The sequence below is a fragment of the Staurois parvus genome, unplaced genomic scaffold, assembly GCF_062004578.1.
Source record: "Staurois parvus isolate SC_StPar_1 unplaced genomic scaffold, SC_StPar_1.0 ptg000080l, whole genome shotgun sequence".
Classification (NCBI taxonomy): Eukaryota; Metazoa; Chordata; class Amphibia; order Anura; family Ranidae; genus Staurois; species Staurois parvus.
The window spans coordinates 6,818,486-6,833,368 of NW_028317876.1; the positions used below are offsets into that span (position 1 = coordinate 6,818,486).

At 39.7% G+C, this 14,883-nt stretch overlaps 1 protein-coding gene across 1 annotated transcript in view; it reads left to right on the plus strand.

Annotated features, from left to right (window-relative positions):
* The window catches only part of LOC149469184 (EF-hand calcium-binding domain-containing protein 6-like), a 135,094-nt gene that overhangs the window by 84,775 nt on the left and 35,436 nt on the right, over positions 1–14,883 (plus strand). Inside the window, exon 13 of the mRNA XM_089669608.1 lies at positions 1,013–1,123. Within this exon, the coding sequence (XP_089525734.1) occupies positions 1,013–1,123 (111 nt within the window). The remainder of the gene's footprint in view (positions 1–1,012; positions 1,124–14,883) is intronic.

Here is a 14,883-nt window from a genome sequence, read left to right on the forward strand (position 1 = left end):
TTTTAGTACTCTAGAGGTTAATGCATCTAACCTTTAAAGAGCTGTGAGCGCTTCCATAATTGCATTAAGTATATTACCATATTTTATTGTGCTAGGCTATATACCACATATGTACAAGATCGGAATTAAGTGAAATGCCTTTTACATGCTAATGAGCTTCTATCACTGTGATATACATAACTTTACAGAACCTTTAAGGAACTGGGCAATTTTTTGTCCTGAGAAAGACATTTATGTCTAAAGCCATGACAGGGAATCCTTCTGTAGTTTTCCAAGGTCTCTTTTATTTACATAAATCTGTCAAAGTGATGAACAGTCTGCAAAATGAGTTGAATAGTTACTTGTGGCATAGTATTCTTTACCCTTGCCACAAGGAAAGAAACTTACCGCAATTCCCATCCCCTCCACAACCTTCTTCCCCCAAAAGTCAGCTGTTCATTATCACCGTCTCCACATAATGAATGAAGCCTTGTTAATCATTATTTTCTTAAGTCATCCTGATTTTTGCCTGTGTTTTGGGGATTATGCTTAAATTGTGCTCCAGGGATGAAAACACTTTGTTGCCATTGAACAAACACTGGCACTTTCCAGATATTCCTCTTAAGAGCCCTCACAATGCACTTTCTAAATTCACTCTGTGTTTCTTATGGAAAGCAATGTTTTTGTAAATTTCCTTTCAAGCCAACCAGGACTGCTGAAAAGCCCCTTTGCAGTGTTAGCTTGTTTAAGCAATACAGTGTTTTAGCCTAATGAATACAGTCTTATAGAGGACAATCCGACATGGCTTTCTATGCCGGTATCTCGTCCAGAGCCCAGGCTCCATGTGCAAGTGCTGAGCTTGAAATTCTTTCACTGCTGAAAAACATGATTAACCTCTGATATTCACGTGGGCATTCTTGATGGTGAGGGGCAGAGTGGTGACAGAGTTAATGGCAGCCATATGCTGGTGGTATTGTGGGTGCCTGAGAGGCAAACAAACTACTTGATTGACTGGTACTAACCTCTGTTTCAGGTTTGGTGTAGAGATTACTGATGAAGACTTTGAGCAGCTACTTGACAGAGCCCCCCTTGACGAAGATGGGAATGTCAGATACCCTCACTTCATGGCAGTGTTTGATTCTCGGTAATTAATGTCTTTAGCTGGTCCATTATTTGCATGTTTTATGTGCTTAAAATATGTTTGTCTTTGCTAGTTTAAGTGAAACTACATACTCATTCATTTGAATGTGAGCAGTGGCGTTATATGTCACAAATCTAAAATCCAGGAATCTATACAGCATATGAGTGTGCAAACTGCTGAATACATTTTTTGACATATTATTGTCTTTACTTATCAACAATTTATAAAAGGCAGTCTGTGTATAGCCATGGTTGCACAATTTTAAATATGTGTTTTCTAAAGTGTTTATGAACATTTTTGGCATATTCTCACTTTGTTTGAATTTACTTTTTCATCACACTTCTATAGACTTATACATTAGTACTAGAGGAAGGTATTTTGGAGAACATATTTAAATCTGGGCTATTAACCCTCTCTGGCTACTTTTAATTATAATTCCTTTTATTTGTAATATTTTACACATATTTATTTTTAATTTTAATGCATTTAATGGCATTTTGATGACGCTAATGCAATGCATAATAAAAAGCGTGTACATTGGATATTCAAATCTCACTTCTTGAAGTTCAATATGTATCATATGTTTCTGTGGCTTTGTTTCCTAGAGCACGCCACTTCTTTATTCAGCACCTTTTAAAACGGCCATTTTCTATGCATAGTTTTTTAAATAACTACAAGACTGACTAGAAGCAGCCCACCAATTTCTCAAAACACCAAAGTTTAATTTGCTCTTTTATGCATTTGGCTAAAATATTGTTGGGAAATGTGTTCTGAAAGATGGCCTAAAGCAGGGGTGTCCAACTTGCAGCCCATGGATCGCATGTGGCCCAAGATGGCAATGAATGCAGCCACAAAATCGTAAACTTATTTAAAAAAATTTTTTTTAGACCCCTGGTTTAAGAAAAAAACAGCACACATATTCCTTTATGCGAGTCTTTATATAAAGAGACTTGTCTGTGAACTTTTTGTTTTGTATACAAATGTTCGCATTAGATGAGATATATTATACCTAATTGAATGTTTATCATCAATGCGCATTTACCAGTACCATTTAAAATGCGTGGCACACTAATAAGCCTATGTAAAACCTAAATGTAATATATTTACCCTAAACCTAACCCCTTAATCTCTGCCCAACACCTGACCCTACATTTGAACTTATCCCTAACTCTCAACCTAACCTCTACTCTAAATCTCTGCCTAACCCCTGACCCTGATTCTTTTCATAACCCCTATCCCTGAATCTCAACTTAATCCCCTACCATCAACCTAACTTCTAACCCTAAGTTTTAGCTTATCCCCCAACAGCAACTCCAAAATCTAAATTTATCTTCTAAAACTGAGCTCCAGGCAAATATTAAAAAAACACCACTCAGTGCAGTTATATACTTATTAAAGAACAATGTTACACTTGTTGTTTAATGCAACTGACATGAATACTTAAGTTTGATTTGTTTTTGGCCTCTATTAATTTACTGTACAGCAGCACTGAGACTGGGGAAGGAGGGTATGGGGAGGCAACCCTAGAGGACTTACCTGCCTGCCCCATGTTTCCTGCAAACCTAATAATTCAATTCTGTTTTTGTATGAAATGAGTAGAAGTATGCCTGTTCACTTAACAGAACTGGATACATTCTGTACTCTCAGACAAAATGTTTATTATAGAAATGAACAAAACACTCCACAGAGTTCAGCAGTCTGGGGAATCTAATATATACAGTAGCTCAGCTTACTGATTGCAGTGACCCAGAGTATGTATTGTAATATACAGCACAGTGGCTTAATGGTTAGTACTTCCGCCTGGCAGTAGTAGGCTTGTTAGTTCAAATCCCAGCCACGACACCACTTGCCTGGAGTTTGCATGTTCTCCCTGTGCCTGCATGGGTTTCCTCCAGGTGCTTCGGTTTCCGCCCACACTCCAAAGACATGCTGGTAGTTTAATTGGCTCCTGTCTAAACTGGCCCTAGTATGTGTATGTAGGAATGTGAGTTAGGGACCTTAGATTATACGCTCCTTGAGGATTAGGGACTGATGTGAATATACAATATATATGTAAAAGAACTGTGTAAAATTGAAGGCGCTATATAAATACCTGTAATAAATAAATAATAAAATGCATAACACAAAAAATGCAATGATCCAGATTCCAGACTATAGAAAGCTCAGCTGTGCTTGCTTATGGTGGCATTTGAATATTTTTGGCAACACTATATTGTACAGCCAGAATTCAACTAGTTATAGATCTAATCTTTTGACTATATTGTTCTGGATTTACTAAAAAAAGTAAAAATTATATTTTATAGAAATAACACCTTATTTTGTAAGGCCTTTGAACTTGCAGCTAAAAGAATGGATGGTGGACCTAAGGAGTGGTGATGTATGATTGTTGTAAAGTAGCCTTCCATTAATTATAAGTGCATCAGGTTTCCCTTAATCCCCCTGCCATCCCCACAAATACCTGTTGACCCTGACAGTAAAGTCCATCCAAAGTAGCTTCCTTATGATAGGGTGGCATTGATACTGCACTGCTCCAGAATTTAGAGCAGAGTAGCCAGTCTCATGTTGGTTGTGCCTGCTGTACCACAAAAGGATGAAAAAAATGTTGCAGGTGGCATGGCTATCAGTATTGTCATTGCTGATTCATAAGCCTGTAGCTTGTCAATCAGCAGCTGACCACACTTAGTCCTGCACTCTGCTCTTTGGACTGACAGCACTGCCTCTGTTGCTGAAACCCTCCCACTGTGAGCTGCAGTGTCTGGAAGGGGGTGCGTGTTAGACACAAATGAAGGAGAATCAAGGAAGGTTTACATTATATGGCTTGTGCATCACATAGTAACTGGATTTGGTACTTGTTTAGACTGTCATACAGTAATTGATAGTGGGTGTACTCTCATATGTGCCCTACATCTCTAAACTATAGCCACAAGAGGTATTTTTCCCCAAATGGGACTTTAAAGGCACTGGGACTACAGATATTTGTAAAAAACCTTTTTTCACATTTTATTATACGAAATTCATTTAAAATCACAGCATCACGGTTTATATCCAAATATTGTGTGACATGACATTGCAAAATTTACAAGTTTATGATGTGTCTCCGTTCACCCAACGCATGTCAGAGATTTATCACTCTTTCCTCAGGGGTGTAAAGGATATCACATCTCTAGGGTATAACTTACACAGTGCAAATAATATACAAACAAATGGCATCTCAAATTGGCATCCATTACATAGAATAAACAGTAATTGTGGACAAAAGCTGTGTAACAAGTGACCACTGAGGCCCACAAGTGCCAGTTCTGCAAAGAGATATAAGTTACAGCCTTCACTTATTTCAAAAGATAATCAATATGTCAGAAATGAGAAATATCAAAAATTCTTTATCAATAAAGTCCTACCCGCACTGAACCTTTTTTCAGGGCACAAATATTTACAACAAGCCAGACCTTCTCGTTCAACATCAGTGCCTGACCTCACAAATGCGCTTCTACAAGAATGGTCAAACTATCCTATAGACACACTTCTAAACCTTGTGGGCAGCCTTCCCAAAAGAGTTGAAGCTGTGTGTATAACGGCAGGCTTCCCAATACTTTTGGCAATATAGTGTATATATACAGGTGAAACTTGAAAAATTAGAATATCGTGCAAAAGTTCATTTATTTCAGTGCAACCTAAAAGGTGAAACTAATATATGAGATAGACTCATTACATGCAAAGCAAGATAGTTCAAGCCGTGATTTATCATAATTGTGATGATTATGGCTTACAGCTCATGAAAACCCCAAATCCACAATCTCAGAAAATTAGAATATTACATGCAATCAATAAAACAAGGATTGTACAGAGAACAATATCGGACCTCTGAAAAGTATAAGCATGCATATGTACTCAGTACTTGGTTTGGGCTCCTTTTGCAGCAATTACTGCCTCAATGCGGCGTGGCATGGAAGCTATCAGCCTGTGGCACTGCTGATGTGTTATGGAAGACCAGGATGCTTCAATAGCGGCCTTCAGCTCTTCTGCATTGTTCGGTCTCATGTCTCTCATCTTTTTCTTGGCAATGCCCCATAGATTCTCTATAGGGTTTAGGTCAGACGAGTTTGCTGGCCAATCAAGCACAGTAATCCCACGGTCATTGAACCATGTTTTGGTGCTTTTGGCAGTGTGGGCAGGTGCCAAGTCCTGCTGGAAAATGAAGTCAGCATCCCCATAAAGCTCGTCTGCGGAAGGAAGCATGAAGTGCTCCAAAATCTCCTGGTAGATGGCTGCGTTGACCCTGGACTTAATGAAGTGCAGTGGACCAACACCAGCAGATGACATGGCTCCCCAAATAAACACAGACTGTGGAAACTTCACACTGGACTTCAAGCATCTTGCAGTGTGTGCCTCCCCATTCTTCCTCCATACTCCGGGTCCTTGGTTTCCAAATGAGATGCAAAAGTTGCTCTCATCAGAAAAGAGGACTTTGGACCACTGAGCAACAGACCAGGTCTGTTTTTCTTTAGCCCAGGTAAGACGCTCCTGACATTGTTTGTTGTTCAGGAGCGGCTTGACAAGAGGAATATGACATTTGAAGCCCATGTCCAGGATCCGTCTGTGTGTGGTAGCTCTTGATGCACTGACTCCAGCCTCAGTCCACTCCTTGTGAAAGTCCCCAACACTTTTTAATGGCCTTTTCCTGACAATCCTCTCCAGGCTGCGGTCATCCCTGCTGCTTGTGCACCTTTTTCTTCCACACTTTTCCCTTCCACATAACTTTGTATTAATGTGCTTTGATATAGCACTTTGGGAACATCCAACTTCTTTTGCAATTACCTTTTGAGGCTTTCCCTCCTTATGGAGGATGTCAATGATGGTTTTCTGCACAACTGTCAGGTCAGCAGTCTTTCCCATGATTGTGATTCCTACTGAACCAGACTGAGAGACCATTTAAAGGCTCAGGAACCCTTTGATGGTATTATGGCTTAATTAGCTGATTAGAGTGGGACACTTTGAGCCTAGAATATTGCACCTTTTCACAATATTCTAATTTTCTGAGATTGTGGATTTGGGGTTTTCATGAGCTGTAAGCCATAATCATGACAATTATGACAAATCACAGCTTGAACTATCTTGCTTTGCATGTAATGAGTCTATCTCATATATTAGTTTCACCTTTTAAGTTGCATTACTGAAATAAATGAACTTTTGCACGGTATTCTAATTTTTTGAGTTTCGTGTGTGTGTGTGTGTGTGTGTATATACTGTATATCACTGAGTGTTAGTAATCAGTGTATTGACCTCCTGCCATTGACTGCATATGCTAGAATGCTGACATTCTCTGCTAATCTGGTGAGCAACAGGGTTATATTCACTATATGAGACAGGACTTTCTTTTGCTCTTACCTTATGGCTGGTCGGTTTCAAAACAAATTAATTTGAAAATGGCCATGACAATAAACACATACGGCATATATTTTGAAACACAATTCATACAAAGGAATACACTGCAATATGGAGTTAACCACGTTGGCAAAACACAGATGGAAATGAGTTATTGCGAAAATGGAAACAAGTTGATAATTGGAGATGGAAATAAGCTATATAAATTATATTTCAGTTTATAAATCCATTTACAGTGAAGGAAATAAGTATTTAATCCCCTGCTGATTTTGAATGTTTGCCCACTCACAAAGAAACAATTAGTCTAAAAATCGAATGGTAGGTGTGTTGTAACACTGAGAGACAGAACAGCAACAAAAATTTGTCCAAGGATGTCAGGGACAAGATTGTAGACCTACTCAAGGCTGGACTGGGCTACCAAACTATCACCAAGCAGCTTGGTGAGAAGGTGACAACAGTTGGTGCAATAATTCGCAAATGGAAGAAACACAAAACAACTGTCAGTCTTACTAGGTCTGGTGCACCATGCAAGATCTCACCTCGTGGAGTGTCAATGATCATGATATCAGTGAGGAATCATCCCAGAACTACACGTGAGGATCTTATCAATGATCTCCAGGCAGCTGGGACCACAGTCACCAAGAAAACAATTGGTAACACACTATGCAGACAAGGATTGAAATCCTGCAGTGCCCGCAAGGTCCCTCTGCTCAAGATAGCACATATCCAGGCTCTTCTGAAGTTTGCCACTGAACATCTGAATGATGCAGAGGAGGACTGGTTGAAAGTGTTGTGGTCAGATGAGACCAAAATGGAGCTCTTTGGCATCAACTCAACTCGCTGTGTTTGGAGGAGGAGGAATGCTGTGTATGACCTCAAGAACACCATCCCAACTGTCAAACATGGTGGTGGAAACATTCTGCTTTGGGGATGTTTTTCTGTTAAGGGGACAGGACTACTGCACCGCATCAAAGGGACGGTGGGTGGGGCAATGTACTGTCAAATCTTCGGTGAGAACCTTCTTCCCTCAGCCAAGGCATTGAAAATGGGTCGTGGATGGGTGTTCCTGCATGACAATGACCTAAAACACACGGCCACGGCAACAAAGGAGTGGCTCAAGAAGAACAAACATTAAGGTCCTGGAGTGGCCTAGCCAGTCTCCAGACCTTAATCCGATTGAAAATCTCTGAAGGGAGCTGAAAGTTCGAGTTGCCAAACGTCAGCCACCAAACCTTAATGACTTGGAGAGGATCTGCCAAGAGGAGTAGGCCAAAATCCCTCCTGAGATGTATGCAAACCTGGGGGCCAACTCCAGGAAACGTCTGACCTCTGTGATTGAAAACAAGGGATTTGCCACCAAGTACTAAGTCATGTTTTTTGAAGGGGATCAAATACTTATTTCCCTTATGAACATGCAAATCAGTGCATAATTTGGTAGACATGCATTTCTTTTGAATTTTGTGTTGCTATTCTGTCTCTCAGTGTTACAATACACCTACCATTCGATTTTTAGACTGATCATTTCTTTGTGAGTGGGCAAACATTCAAAATCAGCAGGGGATCAAATACTTATTTCCTTCACTGTAAGTTCCATTTGCAAGAGGCTTTTATTCCAAGCCCCTCCCCTAGGGTGAATTCTATCTAGAATTAAAAATTTTACTTTAGGAAATTTTCCATCATGCACAGCCATGACATGTTGCTTGAGAGGGAGGTCGGGATTGCAAGTCTGCATGCTTCTAATGTGTCGGTATGCATGTTTTCAAAATTCTAACTTTGTCTTGTCAATGTAGTAACAACCACAATTACATAGCAAAAGATACTGTATATGACACAGAAGGTTCTTCAATTGACATAATGTTTTGGATGAAAAAGTAAACCATTTGGTAATTGAACCTTTTTGTCAGTGCACATATAATTACAATATTATGTAATAGGGACCGCATAGTCAAAAGTGAATACAGGGGAGAGTCGCGAGAAGACCCCTGCAAACATAAAGGTACTTTATATATGGTTCTTGCAAATATTGTAAATATTTGTGCCCTGCAAAAAGGTTCAGTGCGGGTAAGATTTTAAAGATCAAAATTTTTGATATTTCTCATTTCTGACATCTTGATTATCTTTTGAAATAAGTGAAGGCTATAACTCATATCTCTTTACAGAACTGGCACTTGTGGGCCTCAGTGGTCGCTTGTGCACTCCATTTTTTCCATCTGGGAGAAAGTGGAGAAGTCATGGCGTCTGAGGTTGATGGGTGGGATGGCAGTGTTCACACGTTTTTAAGTTACACGGCTTTTGTCCACATTTACTGTCTATTCAGTTGTAAGTAATGGATGAAAAGTTTAGATGTATATTATTTGTGCTGTGTACCTAACTGCTCATTATACCCTAAAGATGTGATATCCTTTAACTACTTGCCTACCGGGCACTTATACCCCCTTCCTGCCCAGGCCAGTTTTCAGATTTCAGTGCTGTCGCACTTTGAATGACAATTGTGCAGTTATGCAACACTGTAACCATATGAAATTTTTAGCATTTTTTTGAGACAGAGATTTCTTTTGGTTGTATTTAATCACCTCTGTGTTTTTTATGTTTTGCTAAACAAACCAAAAACAACTAAAAATTTTGAAAAAAAAAAAATTTTTTTCCTGTTTTTGTTATAAAAGTTTGTAAATAAGTGATTTTTCTCTTTCACTGATGTGCGCTAATGAGTTTGCAGTGATGGGCACTGATGGGCTGCAGTGATGGGCACTGATAGGTGGCACTGATGGGCACTGATGAGGAAGCACTGGTAGGTGGCACAGATGGGCATTGATAGGCATCACTGATGGGCACTGAAAGGCAGCACTCATGTATGGCACTGATAGGTGGCACTGACGGGCACTGATAGGTGGCACTGACGGGCACTAATGCGCACTGATAGGTGGGACTGACTGGCACTGATAGGTGGCATTGATTGGCGGCACTGATAGGTGGCACTGACTGGCATTGATAGGTGGCACTGACTGGCACTAATAGGTGACACTGAAAGGCAGTTCAGATGGGCAGTGATATGTGGCATTGATGTGCACTGGTAGGCACTGATATGTTTCATTGATGAGGCACTGATGGGCACTGGCAGGTTGCATTGATGAGCACTGACAGCTGGCATTGATGGGCACTGGCAGGTGGCACTGCTGGGGCTACACTGATCATCAGGGCACACTGATCATCAGTGCTCTGATGATCAGTATACATGTCCTCTCTATGGAATGCTGATTACCAGCTCTCCTCTCCTCATGAGCTGTCAGCGTGACAGCTCGTGAAGAGAGAAATGCCGATAACCGGCTTTTCCCTATTTACATGCAATCAGCTGTGATTGGACACAGCTGATCACATGACCGAGCCGAAATCTTCAGCCCCTACCATTGATCGGTGATCTGCTGTGTCCAAGGGACACAGCGCAACACCGATCGCCGCGCTGTGCGCTCTCGGAGCCGCGCATGCGCGGTTAGAATGGGAGGACGTCATAAGACATCCTCCCAGAACTAGAGAACCAGCTTGCGCCCGTCATTACCTTATATAGTGGGCGGGAGGCGGTTAAACCCCTGAGGAAAGAGTGATAAATCTCTGAAACGTGTCAGATGAATGGAGACACATTATAAACTTGTAGTAAATTCTGGACAGTTTTTTATCATGTGATACAATATTGTGATGTAATCCATGGTATTGTGATATTTTTAGATGAATTTGGTAAAATTAAAATGTGAAAAAAGCTTTCTACAAATATCTGTAATCCTAGTGCCTTAGTCTTTTTACAAACAGTAGTTTAATTAACTTGTATGTTTGTAAAGTCCAAACATGTGATGTGTATGCAGAAGAGCAACCCTCAGTACCAGTCTTGTCTTGGGGTTCCCAAAAGAAATCCACCAAAAAATCCATCACAGCTAATTATTAGTGACTCCAAATACCATCAGTCAGGGAAGCGTGTGTTCTGATGTGTAGTGAATTCGCCCATGTGCCTTCTTTCCTGTTACTTTCAAAATTATATGCTGATTTTCCTTTTTTTTTTTTGCTTTTTTTTGCACACACATAACCCATATTGCTTTTTCTGGATAAAATGGCTGCATCAGTTAATGATCATTTAACGTTTTACTTAAACTTATATACTGTATATATTTTTTTATTAAAATAAAAAGAAGTTTATACTTACCTTCTCTGTGCAATGATATTATACAGAGCAGCCCCTTACCTCTTCTTTAGTAGTCTCCTTCTAGCAATGTCCTGCGGGTGCACCCATAGTAGGCTAGGTGCTATGAGGGCACCTGCATGGGCATGCTCCCAAGAAGGGCTGTGTGCATCCATAGACACACACAACATGGCTCGGCCATACCACCCTGCTCCCTCCTCACAGGATTTAGATGACAGGAGCAGGAGCCTACGGCTGAGTGTCCTGTGAGAGCAGGCACTCAGTCGATCAGATAAAAACATTTTTTACCTTAAAGTGTTACTAAACCCACAACAGTAAAATCAGTCTGTATATGCAGTAATGCATGCTTGTTATACTCACTGTGGAACCTAAGGGATTAACCCTCTGCATTGTGTAAAAACACTGTTTGATCCTGACTTCTCAGATCCTCCCCTTCTTCCAGTGTCCCCCTTTGATACGACGTATGGGGTAGACTCTCTCTGCAGATGCTCAGTTTGGTGTGTATTGCTAAAGAGGTTTTTTTTTTTTTTTTTCTTGGGAAGGTGCATGTGACCAGCACAGGGCCAATTACCACTGTCCAGACAGAGTCAGGGGTCCTGCATCTTCCTAGAGCAGAATGCAAAACTCTTGCTTTAACCAGTGCTCGGCTAGACACTAATAGAAGTTACGAGACTGCACTAACTGCTAATGAGAAAAGTTATTTAGCAGTTTATATTTACTAAAATAATTGCACTTCCATGTTCTATGTACTTTGGGAGACCAGATATAGTGAATGCAGGGTCCTGGGCAGGGGCGGACTGACAACTCATGGGGCCCCCGGCAATAGGGGATCATGGGGCCCCTGTGTCCTTCCCAAACTCAAAAAAGCCTATGAAAAAGGTACCAGGGGCATCTCATGGGGCCCCCTACTGACCCCGGGCCCTCGAGCAGTGCAAATGGTCAGTCCGCCCCTGGTCCTGGGTTTAGTAACACTTTAAGGGCACTTTCACACTGATCCATAGCAAAAACCCGTGGACCAGTGTGAAGACATTTATAGACATACAAAGGGAAGCATTTTTCTTCAGCTTTTCTTGTGCTTTTTTTTACGGAAAATCGTTTCAAAAACTCCTCAGTGTGAACGCTGCCTAATGCAGAGAATGCATTTAGGTAAAAAAATGTTTAGACTTAAGAACCACTTTAATCTCTGTAAAATGTTGTTTGTTCATTTAACATTTTTCAATTGAAGGTTTCTTAAAATGTCATTTTCAAATGGAGTGTCAAAGACTGGCTATATAGCTAGTACAGCTGCAGCAAAGAACAAATCAAGAATGTACCTGGTAAATTATAGGAGGGATTTACTCAAGGCAAATATACTGCGCACTTTTTAAGTGCAGCTTAGTAAATGAGATGAAACTTCACTTTGCGAAGAATACACAATCACATGCAAGGAAAATTTAAAAAAACTGCATTTTTCTTGCACAAGATTGGGTAATGGAAGTCAGTAGAGCTTCCCCTCATTTACTAAGCTCTGGAGCACCTGCACTTTCAAAGTGAACAGTCTATTTGACTTTAGTAAATCCACCCCTATGTATTTAGTGCAAAACTATGTCACAAAGTAAAACAAGTACTAAAACTGTACATCAATGTAAGCCCCTCATTTAAGCACGGAAGGCTAATTTACAACCAAGTGTGTGCATTGCTTTGTGTGTTGACATGTTTCACTATTTGTTCCCACTCATTTTTCTGGGTGCTTAACACGGGTCCAGGCACCAAAAATGACTCCCAATGCACAGCAACAGAGCACATGTGCATTCACAGGTATGCATTGCAGTGCATTAAAAGATAAGTTGTATACTGCATTGATGTTTGTTGGGAGCACATAATAAATGAAGGGGAGTATCCTAAAAAACATGCACAGTGCTTGAAAATGAGCCTTACCGCACAATAATACCCTTAAATATCAGCTGCATGCACTATGCAGGCAAATCAATGGTTTTTTTTGAGCTATCCAGCTTGATTAAGACTTCACAATGGAAAACCAGAATCTTTTCTTTAATAGGAGAAACATTGGAGACATTTAGGAGAACCTAAATGCATTAACCTCCCTGGCGGTATGATTATTTCAGATTTTTGGTGCTGAAAGCGGTACCATTTTTTTGCATGGAAATATGTATTTTTTTTATTGTAGGCTGTAATTTTTAGGAAAAACTCACTGAAATCTGTCCGAACAAGAGTCTAGTAAACATCCCGGGTATGATAAAATTTGAAACACAAAATCATAAATTATAATTTAATAAATAATCATAAAAATAATATAAAAATAATAAAAAATTTAATTCAATAATATAATCAAACCAAAAACACTGAAATGTGAAATAGAGCGCCAAGTTCGCACATTGCTGAGCTCAGTCGCAAAATCGTTTTCAGTTTCTGATGACGAATTTCCCCCACGAATCATTATCACTCAATTCTGTAAGTGGTTCTGATTTACTATCGCTGTTCTCTAGCTGATCTAAACCGCTTTTGACCTAAAGGGACACTTTTTGGACGCCATGGACATTTCTCAGTTTCCAGGCAGAAAGAACAGACAAAATGCAGGCAGGGCGCAGGACAAAGCACTAGGGACAATATGTATATAAAATAGGTTGAAACAGCAATGTTTTACTGTGTAAAATGAAAAAAAAAAAAAAAGACATTTTTTAAAATTTTTAAATTTCCCGGCGGCGGCGCCCGTATGTCCCAACGTCACAGGGACAGGACACAGAAGCCGGATGCCGGCATCGGCCGGAGGAGATGGCCGGGGACGCTGCAGGGGACACATCGTGGGAGCGCAGGGTAAGGTAAGTGAAGAACACATGCCGGAGCAGCGCCGCATGGTATTCCCGAGTGTAGCTCGGGGTTACCGCTTTTGGTACTGAAATGTTACCCCGAGCTACACTCGGGAATACCGCCAAGGAGGTTAAAATATGTTCAAATATTTTAGATTTTAAAATTAGATTACATAATACAATTAGAAAATATTAAGCATCATAACGCAAATATAAGCAAGCTAAAGACTGATATACAGCCAAGGACTATTTTTGAAAATACTATTATGCTTATTGAGCTCACATGAAATAACAGCTTTCTAATTCAGTCCATTGTAACTCCATCTTAAAGTGGAACTTTACCCATAACAGCTTGATAAAAATAATGTTCTTTACCAAGGAACATACTTTCCACAATAACTACACAAACAATTATGCTACCAAAATCAGTGTGTGCTGTAAATTGCTTTCAGTATTGTTCCTGTTCCTTCTTGCTGGAGGCCACCATTTGCTGAAATGATCAGATCTCCTGAGCAACAGTAAATATTTAGGCTTTTAGCAGATTGGCCTCTACATTTTCAGCAGTGCCAAAAAAAGAGCAACTGAGCATGTACAGAGCAGAGGAAGACTGTACAGTAATACTAGATTGTAAACAGTATAGGCACTTATTTGTAATGGTTTACATAGCTATACCTGCAAAAGGGGCCAGCATGAAGTAATCTAGCAGGACCTAATTATTTGAGTAAAGTTCCACTTTAATGTAATTTGGGTCTGCATTCTGGTAAATGATAATTTTTTAAAAAGGTATATTAGGATTATTTTCCTGGTCAGGAGCAATTAATGCCTTATGAATATTGGACAAATAATCATCCGTTTTACTTTTTGCATGCTAGTCTCATATCGAAAATAAAGAGGTTATTAAAGTTACAAAAATTCTCATATGACAGAATGCAACTTCAGAAGTGATTTAATGTATTGTAATGTATTCTTTCATTTTGGAGCATGCTCAGTCTTGGTCACTCAATTTTTTTTTGATGAATACTATACTGATTAAGCAAAAATCATTCATTCAGGTATCATAGGAGAATACAGGTATCACCATGGTAGAGACCCATCCTCCTTAAGATTTACAGGCATAAATATTATAGAGAATCATTGGCGAGGATCTAATAAGAGGAGACTTGTTGCACAAGCTGAAACAAAGTGGATTTACAATATGAAGACCCTAGCCCCTACAGGCCACAATATAGATGTGGACATTAACTGTTTTATTGATAACAGTTAGCAGTAGTCTTTAATCAACTGAAAATATTTTTAGTCTCCTCCCCCTTTTTATATGTTTTTATATTTTTTTTATATATATTCATTTATCTACATTTTACATGAATGACAAGTGCACCAATAGGATT